Source organism: Rhipicephalus microplus, chromosome 8 (assembly GCF_043290135.1).
Source record: "Rhipicephalus microplus isolate Deutch F79 chromosome 8, USDA_Rmic, whole genome shotgun sequence".
Classification (NCBI taxonomy): Eukaryota; Metazoa; Arthropoda; class Arachnida; order Ixodida; family Ixodidae; genus Rhipicephalus; species Rhipicephalus microplus.
In genome coordinates, this window is record NC_134707.1 from 40,042,343 (window position 1) to 40,070,328 (window position 27,986).

Sequence of the window (27,986 nt, forward strand, 5' to 3'; positions counted from 1 at the left end):
TCTTTATCTTGCACCGGCATAGCACAGCACACGGGTTTCTGCCATTTAGCCACTATGAAAATGCGACCGCCACGGCCGGCATCAAACCCGCGATCTTTGGGTCAGCAGCCCAGCACCTAAACCACTGCACGGAACTACCTTTAAAACCTAACGTACCCCACTAACGCTTTCCAAACAATTCTCGGCCAGCCGTATACTGCATGCGACTACCCGAGAGCAGTCCTAGGCGATGCCGTACGTTGCACCGAACATCGGAATCTAGAAAAAAAAAAGATATTAACATAAAGTAAGTAGCGGCGCCGCCGTCCTAAAAGCAACGCCGCCTCGAACGGACGACCCGCTGCGAGGCAACCCTTATAGCAACGAGCGGAGCGTCACCGAATGTTTCTTACAACATCCGAGCACCTGACCAGCGAGCGAGTCCTTTGTTCGTCCTATACAACGAGCTCGCGTGCGAACAATGCGATGACAGAGCACTCGGGCAGGCGCGCCGCGGGCCAAACCAAGGAGGCACGTGGTCTGACGACGCTTGCACACACGCCACAGTTTGTATATGGCACTATGGTGTTCCTTGCATTGTCAGCATTGGCGTTATCACCGTTAGTACCGATAGCGCGCGCTTGGCGCAGAGCCGGGGACACGTTTGCCAGAGAAATTAGCACAGGTATAGCGACCAGTTGTCGAGCGAAGAAGTGAGCGCAAGCAGCTAGAACAATGTATACGTTCTCTTAATTCGTTGGCCTTCCTCATTGTTCCACATGTCCAATGCTACAGTACACTGATATTAGTATCGTTCCAGCCTGTACAGAGCCTAGTTAGTTACCAATTTCCCATATCTTTTCCCTAAACAATCACAGGATCTGTCGGGCTGTTACGGCACCGAATCGCCATATGATTATGAGACACACCGTATAGTGGAGATTTCGACCACCTGTTGTTCCTAAACGCGCACCTGAATTCAAGCGCACGGCCTTTATTGCGCTATTATTGCGCGGAGTACTTCGATGCCTGTCACTGGCTTTCTATGCGCCAAAGTTTGTGTAATCCTTCGCTTTGGTGTGCCGAGATCGAAATATCTATAGGCGTCATGCCAGACAACGCCACAGAAAGCCATAACGATGCACCACCAAATGAATTCAAACGTCGGTGCGTGTGTAGCGAATTGAGGGGAAACTAAAGAGAAAGACAGATTTTTCGAATGTTAGTAAAGCGCTATCTCACAAACGCGAAAACACACCTCTTACCGCGACACGACACGGTAAACAAGAAAACGCGGAGACAGAAAACGCAGGTGGAGACGCCACGTCGATATTTCCGTAAGAAACACCGCGACATCATAGATTTTTTTTTCTTTGAAAGAGCTTACTGCAGCTCCTACACCGCTTATAACTGATAAAAAAATTGAGTACATTGTCGTCTGCGAGTGCCATAGAGCTAGCATATCAAGTTCCACAAAAATTGTACCGAGCCGATGTGAAGAAAATACAAAAAAATACAGTTTCAGATTTCTGACGTCACATGCGAAGGTTACGACGCGAAATTAAAAAACAAATTTAAACATCAGCCTTCGTTTTCTTTGCTAATAGTGAAGTCATGATAGGCAAATTTATGGCATCACAGTTCCACGAGTGCAGTTAATCACTATTAACCAAACCACTGTACGACCGCAACTACGCACCTACTATATCCGGCGAGCGCACTCAAGTCTATAGCCCCTGTTTTTACGCGCGTATAACTACTTTTTTTTTTAAACCAACAAAGCATAAGGCCGCAGCGGCACGACAACTGCACTCGGAAGCGTCCCGACATTTCCAAGCGCAAACAAAGTGCTACAGGAAAAAGAAAACCTCTAAACAACAGCCAGGGCACCTATCACCGCTTATGCAAACAAACAAACGGTAGTTTGCCAACAGGAATATGATTAACGACACCGGCACGTGGTTTATAATGACGCTGAGCAGCACGATCGCTCATAAACAGAATCGATCCCGCCGATCCGGTCCTTGTGCAAACAGAGTGTCGTGCTGCCGGCGCGCCAGTGGCCATACTGGGCGAGTTATTCCTGGCTCTGTTTCTTTTTTTTCTTAGCAGCAGCGAATATGAATACCTGCAGCTGCGGGAGTTGCGTTGCTCTGGCTTTACTTCATTTTTTTCTTCGAGGGGCAAAATTACGCACGCCGTCTCATACCACCCCGTTACGAAGCAATGTTGACTCAATGACCTTATCTGTGCGCAGAGTGCACTGTATATATAGTGACTCTGGATACGAGTTGAAGCAAAGCCAAGCCAAAATCGGCCGAAGATTGGTATCACTTTTGAGACGCCAGAGGCTACAGTTGGCTCCAGTACCTGTGTTCTTAAACTTGGTTTCGTGTTGCACGCAGTGTGATATTTAGAGTGCAATCCGTAAACTTATCGCCTGGTCATCGATCGAAGAGACCGTTGGGGTTAGAGACAACCGTATACCATGCACGTGTTTGAAAGTTATTTACATTTCCCCGCCGTCTTGCAATCTGAACCTGCTTTATTATTATTATTTTTTTCTGTCAAGGCACCGTTCATGAAGTGCCACTAATTTCCACTTTATTACAGTTCGTATTTTACAATGTAGATAGCTCCTGTGTAGCAATGCCCTACAATGGCGCTGCAGGTATTGTAAACAAAATATCTATCTATCTATCTATCTATCTATCTATCTATCTATCTATCTATCTATCTATCTATCTATCTATCTATCTATCTATCTATCTATCTATCTATCTATCTATCTGTCTGTCTGTCTGTCTATCTGTCTGTCTGTCTGTCTGTCTGTCTGTCTGTCTGTCTGTCTGTCTGTCTGTCTGTCTGTCTGTCTGTCTGTCTGTCTGTCTGTCTGTCTGTCTGTCTGTCTGTCTGCTGTCTGTCTGTCTGTCTGCATATCTATTTATCAGTATGCATGCACTGGTGCCCATTTTTGTTTCATCTATGAATAACAATCCATACATCTATCGATATCTATCTTGTCATTACAACCATCCGTCCGTACGTCACGTTGTATTCACGAAAATATACAATGTCCCGTACCTTATTATGAAATCACTTTCGAAGAGGAGGGGTAATTTGGCAATACTCTCGAAACGAATATTCCACTCAGCATCTGTACGAAGCATCCACAGTTTGGATATTTGATAGCCGATACGCATTTCGATCCAACGAGGAGGCACGGCGACGCGCGTTGCCTGATGGGACGGTAATTACACACCACAGTGCGCGCCGGTTTTGGTGACAAAAAAAGGAAAGAACACTAAAAAAAAGAACACTCACCATTCCTGTTTTCGCTGTCAGCCGGTTTCATCTGTATCGGATGATGCATCTGTAACGAGACAAGGGGAACAGGGAGCGTGAGCCAAAGTGTGCAACGCTCATCTCTGTACGGACTCGTGCATCGAAAAAGCTATCAGGTGTATCAAGATACGAGCTAGTTCGTGCACGTTCGTATTTAACAGCACAGGAAAAACAAGGGGCCCTGACAAAGAAGCACTGTACACGACAATCACCGATAAACAGGCGTTGAAACGCTTGTACGAAGAGAAAAAACAATAAATCTACATCTTCTATTCCTGTGTACCGTCCTTTATATTTTTATTTATTTATTTATTACTGCGGGCTCATGGTTCATGCACGGTGTTAAAACCACATACAAATGCGAAAGCAATAGTAATCACAAAACAACAATAAAAGTTGAAGAACGTTATTTTGCAGTTTGACCACAGCTGTCGGTTAGACAGACCCATTCACCAAAGATATTGCACCCTAATTCACGATAGAAATAATTTACTCGCAGCCAAAAAAGTGCGCGTCTCCCGCGTCAACGAGAGCAGATAAATCAACAACAGATCAGTCAATTGTCGCCACAAAGATAGCACGGGAAACAGAAAAAATAGGCGCCCCTGTAAAATACAGATAATATGTGAGAATCGTCTTCAAAATAATTTACATGACATGATAGATTCACTAATTGCTATATACAGCACTGTCTATTATATATAGCGTCGTATAAGCCGTTATTCATGGCCTTGAAGAAGAAGATTTAGTAACAAAAAATTAAGCCGGTGGACTCAAACTTTGCGATTATTTACCGGAAGCAGCGGCCACTACCTATAATTAAGGTTTTGTTATGTATATTTTTTATATTAACCGCAAAGATAAACACACCGACTAATTGAGTGGAACGATTAATTTGAAGCAACTCCGGTGGCATGCGCTTCGAACTGCGAGAGCTGCGCCCTCGCACGCAAGCTTGTTACGTATACCTTTGATAGGTCGATTTAATTTCTCAAGCGGCGGCCGATTTAATATGCCTGCAATTATCAAAATACTCAGCGATAACTTGACCTTGGCATTAACATTCTGATACGAACGTTGTTTACTGTTAGCCAGCGGTTCATAAGTGCGGAATTTAGTGCATGAACCGCATTATTTGTAGTGTACTTGTTATAAAAAGTATTGATGACGGTGACGTACAAGGTATGATACTACACCGTAGTAAGGCTTCTCAAGCCAAACGTCCTACACTAGGGTTCATTCTGTGTGTTCGAAGGAAACGCAATGTACGTATATTAAGCGAAATTATTAGCAATGCAACATGTCGCAGCTGATGTCTCGCCGAAGCAAGACATCAGCTGCGAGTTTTTATTACGAAGACTACATCATTCATTCTGTCTCTAGCTGGTACACCATTATTTTCTCTCTCTCTCTCTCTCTCTCTCTCTCTCTCTTTACATAAATACGCTGAACAACACAGAAAATGAAGGTGAATGATTTCTTAACAAAATTTCGGATGACTCCAACATAACTTAGACCGATACAGAAGCATGCGGCTAAAAGGCAAGAATTTGTCTCAGCGGGCGACGACAATTTTATACAAACGAACACGGTGCTAAATGCAGCGAGGCGTAAGATTTCCAAACACAGACCACCATCTCTTTTTCGATTTCCTTCCAGATTTTCAGCCCCGAGACCGATACTTGGACATTGCGGTGTTAATTAGCGTTAGGTTAACGAGAGCTTCCGCTGGGCAGACGTGCGCACGCGATAACCTGGCGAGTGTTAACCTAACGTTTCGGGGACAGCGGATCATCTTGTTTTTCGCCGTTCTATTGGCTCGACTGCCCGACGAAACAAAGAAAAAAAAATCACGTAAAAGAGCGTTGGCTAGAAGGCAAGAGTGAAGACAAGCGTTAAGGAGGGCAAGGGTGAGAGGGAAAAAATGAGCTTTAGAGAGTGAGGATGAAGACGACAAGCCCAGACGAAGGAGAGAGTGAGTGTTTCTCGCGTGTCCAAGTGCCACTGTAAAAGGGTGAGAGCTTCGCCGGAGCGGGCAGAAGAAGAACTGAGTCAACAGCGGGAGTTAGTACGAAACAGAGGGACTAACCACGGCCTCCAAACACTCAAACACTCTTTCTCGCTGTGCCTCGCAAGAGACTAAGCATACAATCTGTACACGGACTGCGGAGAAGAAACGCAAGCACCGGTAAACAAGCGTCGCGCGTCTCGGGCAAAGCAAAATACACACACACACACACACACACACACACACACACACACACACACACACACACACACACACACACACACACACACACACACACACACCAGACGAGGTTCCTCGAACAATAGATATTCTCGGGTCAATGTTTACGAACGTGCTCTGGTTCACTTCGCTGGACTTAAATAAAAAAGACATCTTCCTTCGGTGCTGCTCGAGTGGCGGCTGCTGCGTGTGTAAACGTGGTCGTGAAGCATGCGCGTATGCCGATGAAAGAACCGAACCTGGCGTGCCTTCGCGAAGGACGAGAGCAGAAAGACGAGAAACAAGGGCGGCTAAATAAAGTGAGCGCGTCGCTGGCTATAGGTCGCAGCTCGTCTTCGGCGAGATAAGACACGAAAGAAACAAGCACGTCAGTGCGATGACTCGTTTCACGCGAGAGAGCGTATCTTAACGTAGCCACGGCATGCACACTGAATGGAATCGTATAACACAGTAAATGATAATGCAGAGAGAGAGAGATACTGGCACCTAAACAAGCAGATAAACGGAGATAGATAGATAGATAGATAGATAGATAGATAGATAGATAGATAGATAGATAGATAGATAGATAGATAGATAGATAGACAGATAGATAGCGACAAGAGACAGAAAGAGCGCTAGAGAGAGACAGTCGGCCGCAATATAATACCGACTCCACGAGCGCACGTTAAAATGGACGTCTGCGTCGTCTAGTGGCGGGTCGTTTGCTGCCGAAAACGAAGTTCTGGCCACGCATTGGCCGCGGAGCAATGACCGCAATAGGAGACGCATCGCCACTACACGGCACAGAAGGTCATTTCGGCGCTCGCTCGCGTGGTCCACATTATTTTGGAGCCGACTGTACATCCACACAACGACAATGAAGCGACCGCGATAGATAAGAGAATCACACAACCATAAATCGAAAGGAAGGAAAAGGTCCGATCAACACACAAGGAGCGAAAAAACCCCAACGAGACTGACAGAGCCGTACACGTCCAAGAAGAAACGCCGTACGGCGCGCCCATGACGCAGCCGTGCACGCCCCACACACAGGCAGAGAGGCGCGCACAAAGCGTTGAGCACAGGAATGCTCCCCATCAGAGAGAGAACGGCGCCGAAAAAAAGGAAGCGCGTCTCCGGAAAACAACGATGCCGGAGCGAGCGCGCGCCTTAAGAGAGTCGTTCCGCAAATGGCGTGCAGAAGTGACGCCCGAGTCGATTGCCCGGTCGTGGGGGAAACAGAGGCGAGATGCGTCGACCGCACGCCGAAACCACGGCTCTGCCTGCCCGGACGCCTTCGGAGATGACGCTTCGCGCTGAACAAGACGCTTTCTCGGGGCGCGCGCCAAGGGCGCAGCAGCGATTGAACGGATGAAACAGCGTCGGCGCACGCTATACGTCGTAGTAAAACGATATCGACGACGTCTTTCGCTAGCGACCACGTCACTATTTTAAAGTGGGTTAGAACTGTGACAGCTTGGGCTAGTTGGTATGGCTGACGATAGTTATAGCGCGAGAACAAAACGACGACACAGAGACAAGAAGGAGTGCGGCAAGAAAAGTGCTGCTTGATTGATTGATTGATAAATAAGGTTTAACGTCCCAAAACCACTATATGATTATGAGAGACGCCGTAGTGGAGGGCTCCGAAAATTTAGACCACCTGGGGTTCTTTAACGTGCACCCGTGCTGCTTGAGCAGTATGAACAGAGCGTTGAAAACGTCAGGGGGGCGATATGTACACCCAACATTGTCCTTGCATCACGCCATTCGTGTGAAAATTCGAAGCGCTGAACGCCATAGGTGCCTCAATGCGCGGTTTCTACGCTGTATAGAGCGGGAAATCGGGTGCGTCAACTGCAGCGCGGCTGCCATGTTTGTGGACACGACGTCTCTTACCGCTCCACGAAGAAGCCGCTAAAAGACGCGGCACGCGTGCAAGAAAAACGGTGACGCGGCGGCATCAGCCGTTTCAAAGAGTGGCTGCACCCTAAAGCCCAACCCACATGCAGGCATTGCAGCGCGTCAGCCAGCGTCTTGCACAAAGACTCGGCATCGCACCTTCTCCCGATGGAGAGAGAGATCTCGAATATTTGTGGAGCCGTCCTCCCTCTCTCTCAATGGGGAGAGGCCGCGGAAGCGAGTACACGCGCTGACGCGGTGCAATTGCTGCAATGCGTACATGTGGTCAAGCCTTTAATTTAAAGCATGCACGCGCATACAATGCATACAGTGCATGCGCATACAGTGCACTTATCATGACAAACTCATCATGAGCACCATCATCATTCAACTTTAAAAGCACCTCGACGTAAGGGCGAAATGGGGGAGAGGGCTAGAAATAGCAGAAACATCGAACTAGAAAAAATAAGTAGTACAATGATAGAAACACTACCGGGGCGGACGAAAATATACGCACGCGAAATAACCAGACGCACGCGTATAGTTTTTCGAATATCATGCGAGAGCCCCACATGACTTTCGCGGTCTCTACATAATCAACATTTACATATTGCTTATCTGGTACGATAATCAGTGGGAAGGCTTCAGCTCGGCCGCCGTACATATTGCTCGAACTCAGATAGAATATATCAGTACTTTTTTAAGTGCTGAGGCGCCTTGATTTTCCGACGCTCGTTTAACCGATAGACCATAAACAATTTCTGCATCTAAAGTCGCTCCATGAAGTGCTCCGGTAACCCTGCGGTCGATCTCCATTTTTTTTTTTTTGAACGGGCCCTTTACCAAGAAACTCCACGCACATCTGTCGAGCATTCGACGCATGGGATCTCCCCAGAAACTCTACACACACATGGCAACGAAAAAACGTGGGGTAACGCAATTCGACGAGCGGTTATACGATGGGCCCTGAACTCTGATCACTTTGAAATCCTTTCCTAGTAAGCTCATTTCGCGCCATGTGAAGCACGCAGTAACAATCTCTATTCCATTCAATTCAGTTTTTCTTCAATGTTTTTCGACGTACACCAAAAAAAAAAAGGTTAAGTGCCAAACCACCCCAATAGCGTTTGGAGAGTTACGCATGGTGTATTCGAAATGCGCGGGCCAATACGGTCGGACGTCACAAACCAAGGCGGAACGATTTGAAAGTGTCGCATCGTCGCAAAACTGCAGCCAGGTTCGACCGTATACGCGAGACCGATTAGATGCGTGTAACTAGACGTACACGCCCTCCCCGACTAACGCACTGGCCGTGCCACGCAGGTTCAGCAACGTGCACGCGCGCACCCACGCCTGAACTGACGGCAGCGGATCGATACGCACCAGGGACGACTGTGTGCGTCACATTGTATACACCGCGCTCGTGCATAGAGCCGCAGGCAAAGCCTTGCGTCACTCAATCAAAATGCAGACCGAGGGACGCGGATAGCGTGACGAGCGTTAGAGAAGGGAGTTGCGCGTACTGTGCGCAAGACGGGACTCACTAGAAAGTGAATAAAAACATTAAGATGAAGAAGAAAAGACATTCGCGAAGTTCGAGACGTATAGTAGAGAAACACGTCCGATGTCTTAAACGACGGGAAGTGTCAGTACGCGGGCAGCAATGTTTGAAAGCGGATGCACGCTATGCAAGCACGCAGAGTACGCCTCGGGCATCACAGGCGTGTTTTTTTTTTTTTTATTGAAGGAAGCAAAGGGATACAAGGATTGCCGAGCGACGAAGGAAATGAAAAAAGAAATACCGTCTCCTCGCGAAAATGGAAATGCAAAGAGAAAATTTAAAAAAAAAGCTAAGGGAAGAGGTTGGTAAAAAATGTAAAAAAGTGGAGTTTGCAAATTTTACGCCATAGGCAAGCGACTGGTCCCCACAGAAAAGAGACAAAGAGAGATAAAAAAAAAGTTCGCCCCGTCGCTTCTACAGACAGTAAATCACAAAAGTTTATAGAAAACACACACACACACGCACTCACGCACACACGCACGCACGCACGCACGGTGCAATGCAGCAAAGCGCGGCGATGAAGCGAATTCCCACCCTGCAGCTCCTTGAAAGCGACAGGCGACGTTGAAACACAATGTGGCTAAAGTTTCCCGCCCTAATAGCCCGACAGGCACAGCGGCGCGAAGTTAGCACAACATCGGAAGAAGCTATAGCAGAGCGGCAGCTGTACAGCGAAATCTCCGAAGGCTCAGAAGTTTCGCCCGCACAAGAATCCCCAACAACGGCAACGGGTTAAACGGAGAGCTCCAATAGTTGAGGATGAGGCGCGCGGGGATGGAGACGCCAGCGGGGGCATCGATCTCGCTCTATACGTTCGAATCGCCGCGAGGTCGGAGTGGGAGAGGGTGTGCGACGAGGAGGCGGCAATCCGGGATGTGCGTTCGCGATCACGGCGACCCTCCCAGTGACAGCCTAATCCTCGTTCGATCCAAGCTGCGGACGCATATCGTCTACCACGCGCCGCTGCTTTACTGAAGATGCTCCTTTTCGTGCAGCGCGATATGACTCGCTTCTCAAGCGACAGCCTCCTCTTTCACCAGCGGTTCGTTTCTCTTGACCGAGCCTTTCACGTCCGAGATCTGCGGTAACGCTTGCGGGCGTCTTAAAGGAATGTGCGCCACAGGCGCTTGCGTGAACGCCCGACCTAACTTAACCCTAACCTAGTGGTTTACGTTAGCGTATCCGCGGGATTCATCGCAAACGCCGCCTAAAGACTATAGTATTCCGCCTGGAGACGCTCCGTCAGATGTGGGCGCCATCTGGCAGTAATGCCGGCAAACGAAGGCTTGTGTAGAACACGGAGCCACTGCTAGGTGGCAGCACCGTATCGTCTTAAAGAAGCGTTGGAAACACCCGCTTTTTTTTCGTGCTTAGCGTCGCATTGTCAGCGCGACGTAAGAAACACTGTAGGCTCTTGGTGATTGAGCTCACCCCTAACAACCCCCCCCCCCTCCCGACCCCTCCTGGCTACGAAATCGTAGCGCACACGCTCGTTTATACAGTAGGAGATGATTCGCACGCAAAATGTCTTGAGGAGAAAGCACATCACTTCCACGAAAGACATGAAACAAAAAAGTAGGAGAAACGACGTCGTGGAACGAACCCTACTGCGCCGAAGCAAATATATGCCTACGGTACGCCCTCTAACGGTGTCTGTCGTCGCGTTCGTACCGTCTTTACGCTTACAGCGTAGACATCGCCCCCACGCTTGAGGTGTATTTAAGCAACGAAGAAAACCTCGATACAGGACTTTACAAAATGTATTAAAGTGATGTTAAAATAAGGTAACGGGAGAAGAAAACCACGAAATAAATAAAAAAACGAGAAATATCGAGATGTAAACTGAGACGTCGGATGCTGGTGGCCAGTGTATTGAATTTCATCTCCCATCTCGCCCTCCTTCTCGGGTTTTGTCTCTTCCTTTACTGTTCTTTTCTGTCTCCCCTGTAGATTCAAACGCGTTTTGTAGTGAAGACTCGGCGAACCGAAAGCACAGGAAAGTCGATGTAACATAAAGCTCAGAAAAAACAATGACAAAAAAACAAAGAAAGAAGAAAAGAGAGAAAGAAAGAAAGAAAGAAAGAAGAAAAGAAAGACAGAAAGACCAGGAAAAGGAAGTTGCGCTGACTGGGGAACAGCTTTTTTTTTTTCTTCTTCTACAATAGGGCTAGAGGTCGACGGACAAGCTCGAAGCTCGGGCAGCCGCATGACCCGTCCTAACCCCCCGATATACGGAACAATTTGATGCACCACGGATACGCACACCCAAACACTGCAACGCACACAAGCACACACACAAACGTGGCAGCACCAAGGAAATAACCGAACCATCAATCTCCCTCCCAAGCAGCCCCCGCGTATCGATCTGCAGAACACCGACGAAAAAAAGAAAAGGAAAAAACGAGCTCGAACGGCGTGTTGTAAACTCTTTCCCCCTTTCACTCGACTCACTCTCCACCCCTCGCCGGAGCTCTAGTGTAGCCAGTAACTCGAGAACCGACAACGTCTTTTTTTCCGACACGTAAATTTCTTTTCCTTTTAAAAAAAAGAAAATCGAGAATTTCCAAGCCTTTTTGTCATCACTCAACACTTGAAGAGACGGTCTGATAACGTCGCGAAGAAGACTTTTCAGCCGCAGGCCGAGGCGGTGGCTTGGGAAAGGAACTCCCGGACTGCCTCGCTTTTTCTACACTAGATAAGCGTGACGATAACGAAAGAGCGACAACGCAAAAAATATAGAATACAAAAGAGTACCCATATTGCTGTCTTCAAAGACAAATTGTATACGTAAGAAGCTCAAACTATATCAGCCACGCTGGACGCATAAATTTTCACCCCTCGCTCGCGTGTAATGGAAGACTGAGGCGAAATGCTTGGGGTCCTGTACTTGGTGGTGTACGCAAAAAAAAAGGAAAACAAGAACAGCAGATCGCCGATATCTCCGAGGCCCTCCATTGCCTTGTGCCTCAATTTTCAAAACGGTATAAGTAAAACACCACATGTTATTATTACTGCAAGTGATTGCAGTATAAAAAAACAGCAGCAACAAAAGGCGATCGCTTTTGGGACACTTGGATCAAGCGAACTAGAGCTGGATAATACACTGGTGTTAATGCTCCACCAGCAGCGAAGGGATCGCGTCACTTATTTTGCAAACATCAAACGCCTTTGTAACTTAGGCCCGTATTTCAACTCATAATAACAATTTTCAAATATCAAACCCAAACTTAACTTAGGCACGTGCTTCCATCCATACCAACGATGGTTAAAGCTAACAAACAAAATGCACCTCACGCAAGCACGCCAACTCCCCCCCCCCCCCCCCAAACACACACACACACCACGCTACTAGAGGATAACGCGGTTGCTTCCTGTACAGGACCTGTAGAGGATTTTATTGCGAAGGTGTACCCCAATAAAACACTCTACAGGTGAAACTATAGGTATAGCAAAGCCTGAACCATTACATTTTGCGAAACTACGGCAAGCCATGCCTTTTGCAGTGTAGCATTACGTTTCGCGAAACTATGCTATAACAATACCTTAAGCATATTCAACAGACAACGCCAGAGGTTGGAACAACATTAGCCAGTGCCAGTATTAGGCGAGTAATTACGGTACATTTCACACGGCGGGCTTCGATAAGCATCGTAGCCGTTATCTGTTCACGTCGTTTTTCCGCTCAGTCGGGCTCTCTGAACGCAAACGCGTTGAAGACAACCATAACAACAAAAACATCCCCGGCCTGAGCGACACGGCCGGAGTAACGAAGCGAGCGATCGACGGAGCGGCGCAAATTAAAAAGCGCGTCGTCTCGCTTGGCGCGTTTGTTTTTCTTGCGCCGACGTCGCCCAACGAATGCGTGTCTTCACTCTCCGCCGCCGTTACCTTCACAAAAAAATATTACAGACATCGGCCTCGTGTTTCCCGCCCGATCTGCACAGCACGAAAAAAAATAAATAAAAAAAACCCAACGTCGAGAACACGAGCTTACGCGGGTGAGCGCATTTCTCACTCGTCGATAACAAAACCGCGGCAACACGAACCAGAATGAAGGCGCAACTGCATCGGTCGCGAACAGCTGCCGTAACGGGAGCATGAGGACAGACAGGGGGAGAGGTTGCCCACGGCAATGAGGAACCATTTAGGGAAGGATAAGGCGGATGGGGAAAGAGGAGCGGGTATAAGATAATCGTCATAGGCAATGGTGAAATCTTTGTAAAAGAAAAATGGGGAAGAGAAAAACAGATTGTAAACGGCCATAGGGAAAATCTCAAAGAAGAAGGGATCGCATAGGAGGACAAGAGATAATCGACGGATATAGGGAAACCCTAGAAGAAGCAAATGACGGAGGAGGAGGAGAGTTAAAGGTAAAAGGGACAATATAGGGAAACACCCCTGGAACAGGAATGAAGCGAGGAGAAAAATAGGAAGCGGAGAGGTCACCGAAGGCATTATAGGGAAATACCTAAGGGCACGAAGTACGCAAAGACAGAGTAGGAGGGGAGAGTGAGCGGAATATAGGAAGCACGACGCCGGCGCAAAACACGCGACGAACACGGGAACTCCATTAAACAGAGGGTGTTTGTTTCCTTTCTCTGGGCTTTTTATTTTAGGCTGACACTGAGATAGCCGAGGCAAAGGAAGAAAAGGGTGGTGAGCGATCCCAAACCGAAAGAAAAAGGGGGGGGGGGGGAGGACAGGCAGAAACTGTGCAAGAGAATGGAGTGATGTACAAAAGCGACGACGCAGGGGAGTTTGTGTGTACGAAAGGAACTCGCTCGCTAATTACGACGTGTCGGCGGAGTGGGCGTGAGCCCGAGGGGAAAATCAGGAGAGATAGAAAGATAAAAAAAGGCACCGATTGGGGAAGAGATTAGGGCGGTAGGCTTCTTGTACGCTGTCCTTAAACTAAGACGGCCAGGATGAGTACGAGGAAGACAGACAAAGAGAGTAAGGGAAAGAGGGAGTACACGGTAGGAGACGATCTGTCTGAAGAGTTCCGCGTAAGAGTCCTCGGGGGGGAAAGGATGAGAAGTAGCGAAGATTGTGAAGATCTGGTTGAAGCTTTAGTCGCACGCGATGAAAGGGATGAAGAAGCGGATCCGGGACGCAGACGAAGTGGCGCGTGTACCTGTACGAGATATATGCATATAAAATGTGTCTCTGTACGCAAGCGACTCGGAGATTTAATGAACGCTGCGGCTGGCATTCGATGCCCTCTCCGAAGTTTTTTTTTTTTGTTTTTTTTTTTCCTTCCCCTGCTTGGATTTAACGGGGACGTGCTCGTTAAAGAACTACCTGCGCAACACTTTTTTTTTTCTTCTTAAAACAGGAGTTGGGGGATTCACAAAGAGTCGCCTGCTTTCAGGGCTGCAATTCACCGTAGAAAGGTGGTGTTTAAAAAAATTGCTTTGAATTGTTAACGACAGCTCTACAGCAAGGTACACACGGAGTATGAGATCGCACCTCACAAATACAAGTTCGCTGAGCCGCGATCCATAGACGAGGCTACCACGATTCGACACAAATATTCGTGCAAGGGCTTTTGAAAGTTAAATCAACTTCCAAAACAACTTGTATCAGTAGCGAAATCAGGAGGCGATTCAGCGAGTAATGAAGCAGCATAAAAGCCTCTGGGGTCCCCTGAGGAGTGCGAACACAAGGTGAGCTTGCTCATGTTGCGGTACGCTAAACATCAACGTACAAATTTATGTCGAAATGGCAACAATGTGAAAAAAAAAATACGGAGGTGTGAGAAAAGAATTTCTCGGCATTTCACGAGTTTGATCGGTCGCACTGCACGCCAAATCTTGTTAGCGCATTTTCGAACCAGCCGGAAATCTAAAATCTAAGGCCACTTTTCGAAGCGGCGAGAATGATAATCTTTCTTTGTTTTTGCATGTCGCGGTATCTAAACTTCTGTACCATCTGTAATTGTGTAAAATCAGTAACATTGGTGGGTTATATATAAAACGGAAATCTGACGTGTTCGTGTCACCATTTTCCTGGCACTACAAGGAACTTTCCAGGATTCGCGCATCCCACGATAGCTTTCATGGGAAGTTGTTTGCACTATCAGCTTCCGATGTATGCACAATCATCATCATCATCAGCAGCAGCACCAGCAGCAGCAGCAGCAGCAGCAGCACCAGCAGCCTGATTTTGCCTAATGCAGGGCAAAGGGCTCTCTTGCTGCGAACTCTTGCTGCGCAATTCAGGTCTCTTCGCGCGCAACGTTATGGCTGCAAATTTCTTCCTCTGCCCCGCCGCGGTGGTCTAGTGACTAAGGTACTCGGCTGCTGACTCGCAGGTCACGGGATCGAATCCCGGCTGCGGCGGCTGGATTTCCGATGGAGGCGGAAATGTTGTAGGCCCGTGTGCTCACGTTTGCGGGCACGTTAAAGAACCCCAGGTGGTCGAAATTCCCGGAACCCTCCAGTACGGCGTCTCTCATAATCATATGATGGTTTTGAGACGTTAAACCCCACATATCAATTTCTTCCTCTGGCGTGTTTGCCTTCTCCTGAAATTCAGTTTTGTTACTACTACAGTGACTGGCGGTTATCTTGCCCGATAATGAAAGAAAAAATCAATGGCCCAGTCCCCGTTCGACCGGTGAATCGGCTTCCGAAACAATGATTGGCCCTGTCCTCGTTTATTCGCGCGCACACGGACAGTTACCATATCAATGCCAAATAACGCAATGCACGGTCGATTTTTCACATGTCGCTTCGATCCAGCGGCAGAATATCGCCTATGGAAACTGTGTTGTTTCAACTGAATGTGACCGCGGTTTCGATTTCTAGAGTTTTTGAGCGTCCAACGTGAAATCATAAACTAGATTCAGGGCAAACACGTGCGCCCACTTTGACCTTACAGTAATCGGCGAAAAAAAAAAGAGAAAATGAATGTCGGTGAGAAAATCAGTGCAACTTGTTTTGGCGCACTGTATAACGGAAGAGCACGCAAGATGAGCGACCATAAATATCGATACGGATCCGGATATCGACAAAGGCTGCTTACAATTAGCTGTGAGAACATAACATAAACATAAACAGCAACACGGCGAGTGCGCACGCGCGATGTTGACGCACAACGCTCGCTTCTGTTGCTCTTCTGTGTAGACATCCCAAAGCATGACGTCACGGAGATGGCTGCTTATGCTTGCCTGCTGACTTCGGCAGGAGAAAAAGATTCTGTTCACATGTTTTTTTTTCTCTTTTACGCAACAAGCGCCAGCCTGATTACACACCGGGAAGCGTGATTGGGAGTTACAACAAATTAAATTTATTTGTTTATCATTCCAGCCGCCAGGCCCATAGGCATTACAGTTGGGGAGGGGGGGGTTAAGTACCCAAGAGGTAATGTACAAAAAAAAAAGAACGTACAGGTAAGATGTGTACAAAGAAAGCAACACAAACCAATAATTTATCACTTCACGATTATAACGGTAACTTGCTTTCCTAGCGGAACACTATGCATTTTAAACACAAATACACGATAGAGTTGCAAATTGAAAAAAAAAAATATCATTTGAGGTAATATTATGGCAGCATCGTCAGGCAATGTATGCTAGCTTTGACAACAATATAGCAGTAAATGATGATAACTACCAAGAATAACCAACAAAAAAAAAAAACTGAAAACAAGGATAGAAGATGGAAGGTTGTAAACAAACTAGAAATCAGGTTCCCTCTCTATCTTCTCAAGCCGGGTGCTTCCAGCGGCTTTCGCATCACCGGAGCTCGCCGGAGAACATAGGAAGGCAGAATATTTATTAGGGCGTACGACCGAAAGGCAAAATAAAACACGCGGACAAGAAACACAAACACACACAGAAAAATAGTCGAGTTGTACGAGCAACCCCGCACGCTTGCCCCGTCATGGCAACTTCTGCAGGGCACTAAAACGAAGCTCGCGTATTTTTCCAACGTGGCAACTTCCGCCGCTCGGCAGAAGAAGAAACTGTGCCGTAAGGCTACTAGGGAGAAAGAGAGGGAAAAAGAAAATAGAGTCCCAGCCGCAGTTTGCTTACAGAAGAAATCCTTTCTGTCGAAAACCGAGCGCTGCTAGGGATACCGGCGAGACTACGGGGAGCGCGCGCGTAAAATGAGAAAAGCGCGCGCTAAATGCACAGAAAAAAAGCGCGCGAAATACGCTCGACAGACGCTCCCCGCTCAGCCGCGTTCCAGAATCAACCGAAATGCACACGCGCGCACGGGTGCGTACGCACGGAATAAGTAAAGGTTCGATACAGCTATAGACACGCAGTCTGAGGAGAAAGAGAGAGAGGGAAAGAGAGCGTGCGTGGAAGAAAGGAAACCGATGGAAATTATAGATGAATGAGGGGGTTTTGGAGATAGTGGGGTTAGGAGGTGGTGGAAACATTGCGAAAAGACTCAGTCGAACTCGAAGCGACGCTGACGACGAATCGCGGGACCTCTCGATAGGGTAATCGACCCGACGTAGTTTGGTCCACGTGGAGATCTTTAAAACACTTTCGTATTATTTCTCTTGTGTGTTGAGGCGCGCTTAAACCGTGACTCCAGTCCTGTACCTGGGCAGCTGCGGTGAGAGAGGAGTGTGTCGTGGGATGTTTAAAATTACTTGACTTCATGCTGATTATTGGGAACCGGGAACTAGATTTCTCCTCGCCTATACAGGCAAAAGTAGACATGCCAGCCAGAGGATTTATATAATTAGCCTATAACCACGAGACTCAAGGCTAAACTGTGTTGACTAGCTATTCATTATCGGCCGCGGCAGTCGCTATGAACGTTATTAGGACGTGACTAGTAATAAAAACACCACCTAACCATACCTATATACCGCCATCTCAGGAGGTACTGAAGACAATAACGCAGCGCACTAACCACAACCTTATATTTCCATCATTACCATCGACACGAATGCACGACACCGTGCACGTACTTAAAAGGGGGCGAATACCCTTGTTCTTCCTGAAACCACAGCTTTAGTGCTCGGACCGCTAAACGTACGGTATTGTGGGCTCGTGGAAGACTATAACCATCCATTCGCATCGCGACACAACTTACAACTTCGTCATTAGAATGATAACAGGGGAAGCAACCAGGTTGCCAAGAAAGGAGCATAAATGCGATCGACAAGGTGCGTTTACGGAAGGGAAGCGTCAATTTTCGCGAATGTGACGAAAGTATACACCGCGGTAAAGAAACGTGGCATATAGCGGGAGGCGAATACACCGAAAACAGTGCGCGACGAAAATTTCCGAGTCTGACCCCCGCATTCTAGAAAGTCCCTTCACTCAACGCTTCAGCTTTACTCGAGAGAAAGTCGACGGGAGCGCCACCTCTAAGAACGGCAAGTCACTACACATCAAGGATAATCTACTGCGATTCTTGAGTAGCGCAGCGTCATTTTCAGCCGAGCGGCGGCGCAGTGCTCAACTCTGTCAAGTGAAGAGGGGAAGTCGAGTCGAGAAGCGTTTGTGAATACGCGAAGTTTATCTGTCAGTTGTACGAAAGCTCGTGACGCCGAAACCAAGCGGTCTCGAATTATCGAGCGGAAACGGAATGCACAGCAGACGGTCTTACGCAAGATACACGAGCACTGACGCCATTCTGAGCTCTCGAACAAACGTTCTTTTTTTTTTCTTCGCAACATCGCAACGTGAATTATTACACAAATTTAGTTAGTCGTCTACACAGTTGCAGCAGACGCTCTACCAAATCTGTCCAGTAAGGTAACTAAATTACGAACCAACCCCGACCCAACTATATTCAAGCTTACGCACCTAGCGTGGGCCTGCTCATTCAGTTGTTAAACATACGGCCACACACCAACATGGCGGTCCCGAAACCCATCCGCAAGGTAAATAGAACGCATGTGTCAAGCCGTTACGGCGGCTAACACTTCTTATACGACACGACGGCATAAAGTACCGGGCGTACGGTGCGACAAAAGAGGCGACTTCAAGCAATTGACGACGAGAGAAATGAGCTTCATCCAGATCCACGCGGTGAATCGAAATCGCCGCACAGCCAGCAGGACTATAGACGGAAAGTTGCTATACCAAACAATAGCGAAGGTGTAAGACGCGAGGGTAGTAGCACGTGATTGGGGAGCGAACAAATTAGAGCTCTACCATCGTAATCATTAATTAAGCATTATAATCGCCAGTTCTTTTTATTTATTCATTCACCTTGATCACGCGACCTGTGAGACTACTATGACTGCTAGTACTACTACTGCTGCTGCTACTAGCACTACTAATTACAGCTACTACTATACTACTACTACTACTACTACTACTACTACTACGACTACTACGACAACGACAATGACATGGCTAGGCCTAGAGAAGTTCGCTGCAATACGCTCGAGTAAGAGCTGCGTCTTTCTGTACACGTTGCGCTGCTGGAACGCAGTTTATTGAAGCCCTTCCAGTTGCTTCGCTCGACTCTCTCGCGAAGTTTGTTTATGCGAAACCCAGCGCGAGACGGGGGCCCGCTATACCGAAACCGGCTTCGTATACACACAGTCCTTAGGCTGACACTCGCAATCACCTTTCCGCAGCTTCGTCTGCACTTTGTCGAGTATTGCCCAGTACTGCTTTTTTTCTTTTTGTGCAGTAGAAGCTTCCGTTTCGACGTCCTAAATTCCAAACCACCGACGAACGCAGGACATGTAAATAAAAGCCAAGAAAAAAAAACTAAAACGTTGTATGACAGGAAGACCAGAGAAAAACAGTTATCGGGCGGATGAAAAGAGCTTACAGCTGTCTTTCAGCGGCGAAAGTGTTTGCAAGGCGAAAACGAGAACTGACGTGCCTGCGCGCAGCAGTCGGTATATACACGAACGGTGAATGCGAACAAAAAAGAAAGCAGTGCAACCCGGGTTGTATGCGAAGACGGGAGTTTACGCAAACGTCGTACCCGTTTACAAGTGTTTCGAAAGAGACGCCGGGTCGGCGAGGTTGGAAAAACGGAAAAAATGGCGCAGACAAAGAAGAGAGACGGGCCGCGCAGCTTCTTCGGTTCGGATGAAACAGAGCTGTTGACGCGCGCCGGCTACGCACAATCTCGTAAACTGGAAACCTCCCCAAAAAGTTTGTTTCGAGCGCATGTACAGGTCGGCACAAGCGCGTTAGTGCCTATACTGCACCCGTGCCCGCGTTGTAGTTTACGAAGTATACGAAAAAAACGGGAGGTATACGAAAGGCAGCAGACGGCCACGAAGACGTGCAACTATGAGAGAAAATACCGTAGTGTGGGTGAAATGTGGTTGTTGCCTGGCTCTTAATGAGTGCCCTGCTACGACGACATTGATAGCTCCTATGGCGATGCATATGCAGTCTAAGTATGCGGCATTCAGGGGTGGATCCAGGCATTAATTTTAGGGCGGAGGATGCAGTCGCTTGAACTAAAGCAATTGGATGGAGGGTGAGGGGGGCTCCATATTTTGTTTTTAGTAGTTGCCATCATAACGAGAACCCCGTCACACCATAGCCAGGAATTTCTTGCGGAAAGCGGGGGGAACCTGTTAGAAGGCCTTCAAAAAGACCAAATTTCTTTATTAATAGGGCCTCAGTAAAAGACACCTTGATCCAAATTTCAATATGGCAGGGGTGGCAGGTCCCCCCTTCCCCCCCCCCCCCCCGCCCAGCGGTTACAGGCCTGCCATCACAGCATTAATACTGCTAACTTCGGCGGGCAGCACCCACGCGCTCATTTGTCCTCATCGGCAATAGAAGGTGAACGAAATGCACTGAAGGGTGATGAGTGAGTGGCTAAAACAGGCTTCGGAGGGAGGGGACACGCTTATCCCCCCCCCCCCCCCATCGTCCAGGACCTCGCACTGGTCACATTCTGCACGATCACGCACAAATTCTATGAGGTTTCGGCGAAATCGACATGTGTACTGACACTGGTTCCAATGACGAATTATTTATTGTAGAGACGGATATGTTTTGAGCTATCATCAATGAGACAAAATGCGGCCGGGGTTGATTAGAAGACGACAAGACAAACCGCCGTAGAAAGCGACCGGTCTTAGCATTAACCAGACATTCCCAAGGATTGCGTCACAATAGCTGAATAGATTTCACGCGATCCAACCCAAATAGTACGCGGGAGGAATGACGCAAGAACATTAAACACTTTTCCGCAAACCAAGCATTCACTTATCCCGTCGCCCAATGTTCACTCGCGCCAGAGCACGACATCGCAGTTCGTAGGAACCGCCGAAGTTTAAATGAGGCACTGCTAGAAAAGTTGGCCCCGTATCTGCGCGCTTCGCTGCAAACGTCGTCGAGAGACGATACTCTTCTGTCTGGAGGAACTGTGTGAGATGTGGACGCCATATAGCAGTAATGTTGGGAAACAGGAGCGTGTACAGAACCAAAGGCCACTGCCAAGTGGCAGCACCACGTCGTCGCTAAAGCACATTTTGTGTATAGCGTGACATTTTGAGCGCAGCTTAGAAAACACTAGGGTATTTAAAATTACAAATCTATGTATTTCCTAGTAAAGGAACACCCCACCTGGTACTTAGGTCTTGATATCGCGCAGCAAATATGCGTGCTATTTGTGTTTTGATAGACTATATGTTCACAAGTATGAACACAGCCACCAGATCAAGACGGCTGCGACTTCAGAAAATGCCTCAACTTTCGCCGGGTGGCCCAGGCATGTGACAGACAGATAAACAAATTCCGGCGTTTGAGACAGATTCACAATGCCGAGACTGCTCAGAAGAGTACTATTCACTCGAACACATGCTCTGGCAATGTGCCGCGTTACCTCGAGGACCTCTCACCAGTGAGTCCGACTGGGAGAAGGCACTCAGGATCCCCAATCTCAGAAACCAACAAAAAGCAGTCCACAGGGCCCAAGAACTGGCGGAACGCCACCACGTTCGCGCCCCGACTCGGGCGTCGCCTACAGTAGCGGCTGCTAGAATATCCCTCGTGGACACTATGGTGACCTAAACTCCTCAAGACCATTTAATAGTGTTCTTGACTGACTGACTGCGTTCAGGTATTTCAAAGAGCACTCGTCTTTAAGAAAGAGAGAAAAAAAAAGGACGTCGGTACGCAACAACCAAGCCACAACAAACTGCGCACACGAACTCTTGATGATGTTGGTGAAACAATACACGGGAACGAAACAGCGAAATAAAAAGAAAGACGCATAAGCCCAAAGCGATAAAAAAGTGAAATCAAAGATGGGCGCGCTTGTTTGCCGAACCCGCCCCACCGTGTCCTTCCCGTCCCGTCGTCTGTTGGTTCCTGTTTCACTTCCGGCCAACTTCCGGAAGCGCCTTCCAAGACTCGCCGGCTCTCCCAGCCAACTGGCTAATGGTGAACGCGGGCAACTTATTTCCTCCCTTGCCAGAACCTTGCCTACAAACTATACTTCATGTACTACATCCATCCATCCATCCATCCATCCATGCATGCTAGCACACTGAGAAACCGCTTTCATTCAATTCTTTACTCCGATTCACCTGAAAAAGAAGGACGCCATTGTCTTTACTGCCAGAGTCCACAGCGGAGGCTACGGTGCCAGGCAGCTGACACGGAGGTCGCAAGTTCGATTCAGGCTGCGGCGGTCACATTTGGATGAAGGGGAATTGCCATTCAGGTGCAGTGTGCGACGTCATAGCACGTGGAGGAACACTATATAGGCAGTCGAAATTTTCGGAGCCCTCCACCACGGCGTGTTTCCCAATCACGTTGTGGTTTGGGCACGCGAAATTCCAGGTAGTTATGTTATTTACTGTCAGAGTAAGAAATCTAACAGACGTTTTTCGTCGCGATGCTCGATCATCGACGGTTTCTTTTGTTTGTTTCGCAGTCCGTCTTCCATCGATCACCTCGCTGCCGCCTTGCAAGGGAGGAACCAATGCACTGCGGATTGTAGCAGGGGTAAGCTTTCTGAAGCAGTCTTTGTGCCTTTTTGTTTTCACTAAACTATGCTGCGCTATACTATACAACCTTTCAGTAAAAAATACAGCTTCATTCATTCCATAAATCAATCAATCAATCGCAGCGATCGTATTCGTGAACGGGCACGGACGATGCGAGCACCGTAGACCTGCACAGTGTATACTCGGGCGAACTGCGGTACTATGGCCGAGAGTGTGAAGTGTACACCGGTGAACTGCGGTACTATGGCAGAGATAAAAAAAAAGTGTACACCGGCGAACTGTGGTACTATGGCAGAGATTGTAAAGTGCACACCGGCGAACTGCGGTACTATGGCAAAGTACAAAGTGTGCGCCGGGCGAACTGCGGTACTATGGCAGAGTTAAAAGCGCACACTAGCGAACTGCGGTACTATATGACAGAGATGGTACACCGGCGAACTGCGGTACTATGGCAGAAAAGTGGGGAGGGTGCAGGAGTGCATCCGGTACAGATGCACTCCTGCACCTTCCTGCGGCTGCATAATTACGAGCACGAGAACAGCGAACGGAACTAACGAACGAAACGAGTCAATTAGGCGTCGCTGATGGAAGTGTACGCTGCAGGTTCCTGATAAGTCCCATTCATCGTACTGACCTACTAAAGGAGGTTTTTCATTAGGCGCACCTTTCATCAGCCAAAATCAGTACGCTTCAAAGGGAAAAAACATGGGATACACTGACAGGTAATTTTTATTCTTCATTAGATCCAAAAAAACGAGGCCATCTATGCGGTCGATATCAAGCTTCAAAAACGATTACACATAAGTTCGATAATAGTGACATTTCTGTTATGCCATGAAAAAAGGGAAAGAAAAGGGACCTCGTTCACGGAATTGAAGTTGACTCATCGAATGTTTAACGATAGCGACAAAAAAAGTTGTGTGTTTTCTGTGTTTTTGTGCCGCCGAATTACGAGCCTTATATATGAAAACACGAGACCACGAAACATCAAAGGCTTTTGAATGAATGTACACACTGAATATGCAATGGCTAAGAGAGCACCAACCCTGCCATCTGCGACGGAACCCATGCTTCCGTCCTATTGAAAAGCATATCGCTCCAAAACTCATAGCACATCGTTTGTACGAATAGGCTCGTTCCGCAAAGACTTCATCAGCGTCCCCATGAGCCATTACAGAAACCAGTGCTGAACGTTGTACCGAGTTTCAGTGGGGGCACGGACATTAGCGAGCTTTACAAACAGTGCGTTTCTTGCTTTGGCGGGCGTATCAAGCCATCTTCATCGGTTTAAGGGTGTAAACGAAAATCCGAAACTATGCTTAAGTTCTCAAATGAACACGACCAAATACCGTCTTTTCTGAAGGCGGCTGAACCAAAACGGGGCGCAGAGATATTCAGATCAAATGAACCGTTAATTTTTTTTTCTTCTCTAAACTTTCAATCCAAACTCGATAGTACGCGAGTTCACCACACATCAGAGGCCTTACTGACGCGCATAATGGGTTGTGGCGCTCATCCGCTATTGTTCCGAAGGTGCGGGTTCGGTGAGAAATCGAAGCGGCGGCCGCGTTAACTTCGACAAAAGAGAATTGCACTTACACTTTGGCACGCGTTAAGGAAGCTGATATTGTTGCGTAACCATCATTCGGGACGTCTTCCGCAGCTTGAACCTGGCCTCGGGACGTGACTTAAGGTATCTCACATCCAAGGAAAGAGTCATTATCCAAAGCCTCACACGGCGCTATTACATTTTACAGTGCGCTAACGAACAAATGAAAAGGAAGGTGTAGTGTGAGACGCCAACACTGCACGCCATTGTTTCGTAATATGGAAATCATACCATTCGATAATTTACGACAGCAAAAAATTGCACTTACCGTCTATAATGTCATTTCTTATAACCTGCCTTTTCATATATCACTATTTTCATCCTCTTGCCGCCTTACCAGACGTGCCACATTACATAATTTCAATCTTCCGCCTACTAACAATGTTTATGGCAAACGATTGCTACAATTTGCTGGAGTAAAGGTCTGGAATGATATACCATACCAAATAAAAGAAAGCAAAAGTTTTGCCTGTGCCCTTAAAAAATACTTTCTGCAGAAAAATGAACAGGTACACTAACACAAACCTCGTTGAAATCTCCACTTCGTTATGTATAGATTATATGTCTAACAAAATCATACTTGACATGGTATACGTACCTTTATGTATTTGGTGTATTGTATACATGCAATCCGTTGTTTGCATGGAACAATGCTGCAAGATACTGCAAATGACTTATCACAAATATGTTGCCTTCTTATATTTTGTTTCGATTTTTTGTTGTATGATTGAAGTGTACTTATAAAATATCTGCTTTGTTAACACAATCTGTTCCTTTAAATGCATATTTATTTAGACCCCCTACTAGCCAGTGGCTATGGGTCTAACCAGTGTTGTGTATTTTCATGTAATAAGAGAACTTGAAATAAAATGAAATGGAAATGGAAAGACAGTGGAGCCGGGCAATCAAGGTACGCGCAGCAGAAACAAGCGCTGGGTGCAGAAGCCAGTAATAATATTAAGAATCAGAAATATTATTAGTAATAATTATAAAAATATTATTACAATGAAGAAGAAAAAGAACTAAAAGTTTCCGCGCAAGGTGCCTTTCACGGAAAGAAATATCAACAACGCGGGACAAATAATAAGGAATACTTTATCTTGACAAGCATGGCACAGTAAAGAACACAAACGACCAGCAGCAAATCTAAGCGAAAAATATAAAAAAAGAACCTCAGTGAACCATATATATCTCACCGCCCGGTTATACGTGTTGCCAACCTAGCGGCCAATACTCATATCATACAACAGCGACTTGTTTGCGCGTCCTGGCGCCGAGAAGGACGGTCTGCCGCCGAACTGAGGGATACATCTACCAGCACCCCCGCACCCCTCTCAGCCCACTCACCTATATACAGGCAGAGTCGGCCGCGGCCGACCATTAATCCGGTCATGATTCAACGTTATCCTTACCCCCCCTCCCCCCGTGCTGACGTCGCCAGCGTCCCGACGTCACACGCCTCTGGATGCCGAGGAACCATCACCGCCGGCCAAACCTCAAGGAAGAAGAGGCGACGGGCGACTCCGACCGACGTTACCGCCACGCTTCTTTACGACGCGCGGGGCCCCGGGACCGCGGCAAACATCGTTTTTCATCGTACCTGCCGGGTCGTCCCCGATAGGCCGAGAAATAAACACGACGCCCGCCGTGAGGCCTTTGGGGCGGGTAAGCCTACTTTAGCAACAGCCAAGCGGCGTCCATCTTTTTTTCCCGGTCGTGACGCGTCGTGGCGGGTTAGAGGACGCCAGAGCCTGGTGAGGACAGTTATTTCGTGGAGATGGAAATGTGTTCCAAGCCGGCAATAGACGACAAAAAGGGAACAGTCGTGAAAGTTGGGGAGGTGAGACTTGTCCCATGAAAACTTGTATCGCTATGATAAGCATGCTGTAAAAATTTATAATATTTTAACCTAAGAACATCCGTTCAGAAAGCTGATGTTTGAACGCGGCATGTATATTGAATTGGCAAAGTATACAGCTAAGCGATCTTTACATCAGTGGAGCAACGAAAAGATAACTATTTGTGTAAACGTTCCTGTTTTACATAGAAACTACCCTCTTAAAGATCCCGTCAAATGTTTTTTTTATTATTTCTCACTTTTCTAACATTACCAAGCGAGTCTGCTGTGAGTGAATAGTTTAGGATCGGTCACCATAACCAATCGCGATTATGGTCATTACACCCAGCAGTGACTATTATATGTAATAGCCAAACAAATGTAACCATTGCAATGAAACGCAAGATTACAGGCTATCGGCAACGTCCGCGGGATCACGTTGCACATCGTTCGTGGCGGCGAGCGCACTACTGCAAGAAACGCAAGAAATTATCAAGTTTCAGGAAGAGAATACACAGATTCACGATACGATTCAAGTCGTCAGGACGCTGAGCAGTAACAAACGTCACAATATAGGCTATAGCGAAAACCATTTGAATGAAGCGCGCACGCGCGCACGCACACACACACACGCACATACACACACACACACACGCACACACACACAGCGACTGAAGGAAGCGCCAGTCTTATGTTCATAACCACAACGAAGAGGGCACGATGCGGTAAAAATTGAGCGGTGAAGTAGATTGAAGACCAGAATGCTTCAATCGCTGTACCGGTGACAGTTCTCGCACCCCTAACCTCTTATTTCTTGCCACCCAAGCGTCGCAATCAAGGGACCGACTTGGAGGGGCAACGGCGAACCGCGGTACAGTGGAAAGGGGGAGGGCGAGAAAGATTGAAGAAAGCAGCAATGGGGCATGGAAGCGAGAAAACAATCAAAACGAAAGACGACGAAAGACACGACGCTGACAAGAAGATTGAAAAGTACCGTCATCTAGTTTCACGATCTTCCTTCGGTTCCTCGTTTTTTTTTTCTTCGATTATTTAGTCTTTGCTTTTACTTGAAGCTGTTCTAAGGGACGCCACCGCGTCAGCCAATCTAAGAAATCGCGAGATAAAGGCACAAACCAAGCGGAAAACAACACGTCGTAGAGACAAGTAACAATACCGATTTTAAAACAACTGTATAAAGGATGTTCGACCGACCACAGAATTGGAAGCTTTTATTTTACTTTTGCATTTAGCTTGTACTTTTATTGTTTCCTAACTTCGGTTCTTTGGATTGACATTACGTCAAGCATCCTTAAATGAAGCCGTCATTTCCTTCTGTCGAGTGTCGCCTGAGGGAATCAGCGGGAAAAGTTGATAAAGAAAGAAAGGAAGGAAGAAAGAAGGAAGCAAAAATATAAAAGAAAAATAAAGATAAAGGAAATAAAGAAATGCCGGAGGACAGCACAAATGACACGATTGATTCCTAAGCCTGTCGGCTATACTTTGTTGCCTCTACTTTATTGGTCTTTTTTTTTTCTTTTTGCTGCCTCAATCAATCTCCAACACTTCTCGCGGGATATCCCCCCTTTTCCGCCATGTCTCCGGGCCGTGA

General features: G+C 47.3%; 1 protein-coding gene across 30 annotated transcripts in view; it reads right to left on the reverse strand.

Moving 5' to 3' along the window:
* The window catches only part of LOC119164399 (CUGBP Elav-like family member 1-A), a 646,479-nt gene that overhangs the window by 210,570 nt on the left and 407,923 nt on the right, over positions 1–27,986 (reverse strand). For all 30 annotated transcript variants that reach the window (XM_075871581.1, XM_075871606.1, XM_075871607.1 and 27 more), the window contains one exon: positions 3,304–3,352. In XM_075871581.1, the coding sequence (XP_075727696.1) occupies positions 3,304–3,352 (49 nt within the window). The remainder of the gene's footprint in view (positions 1–3,303; positions 3,353–27,986) is intronic.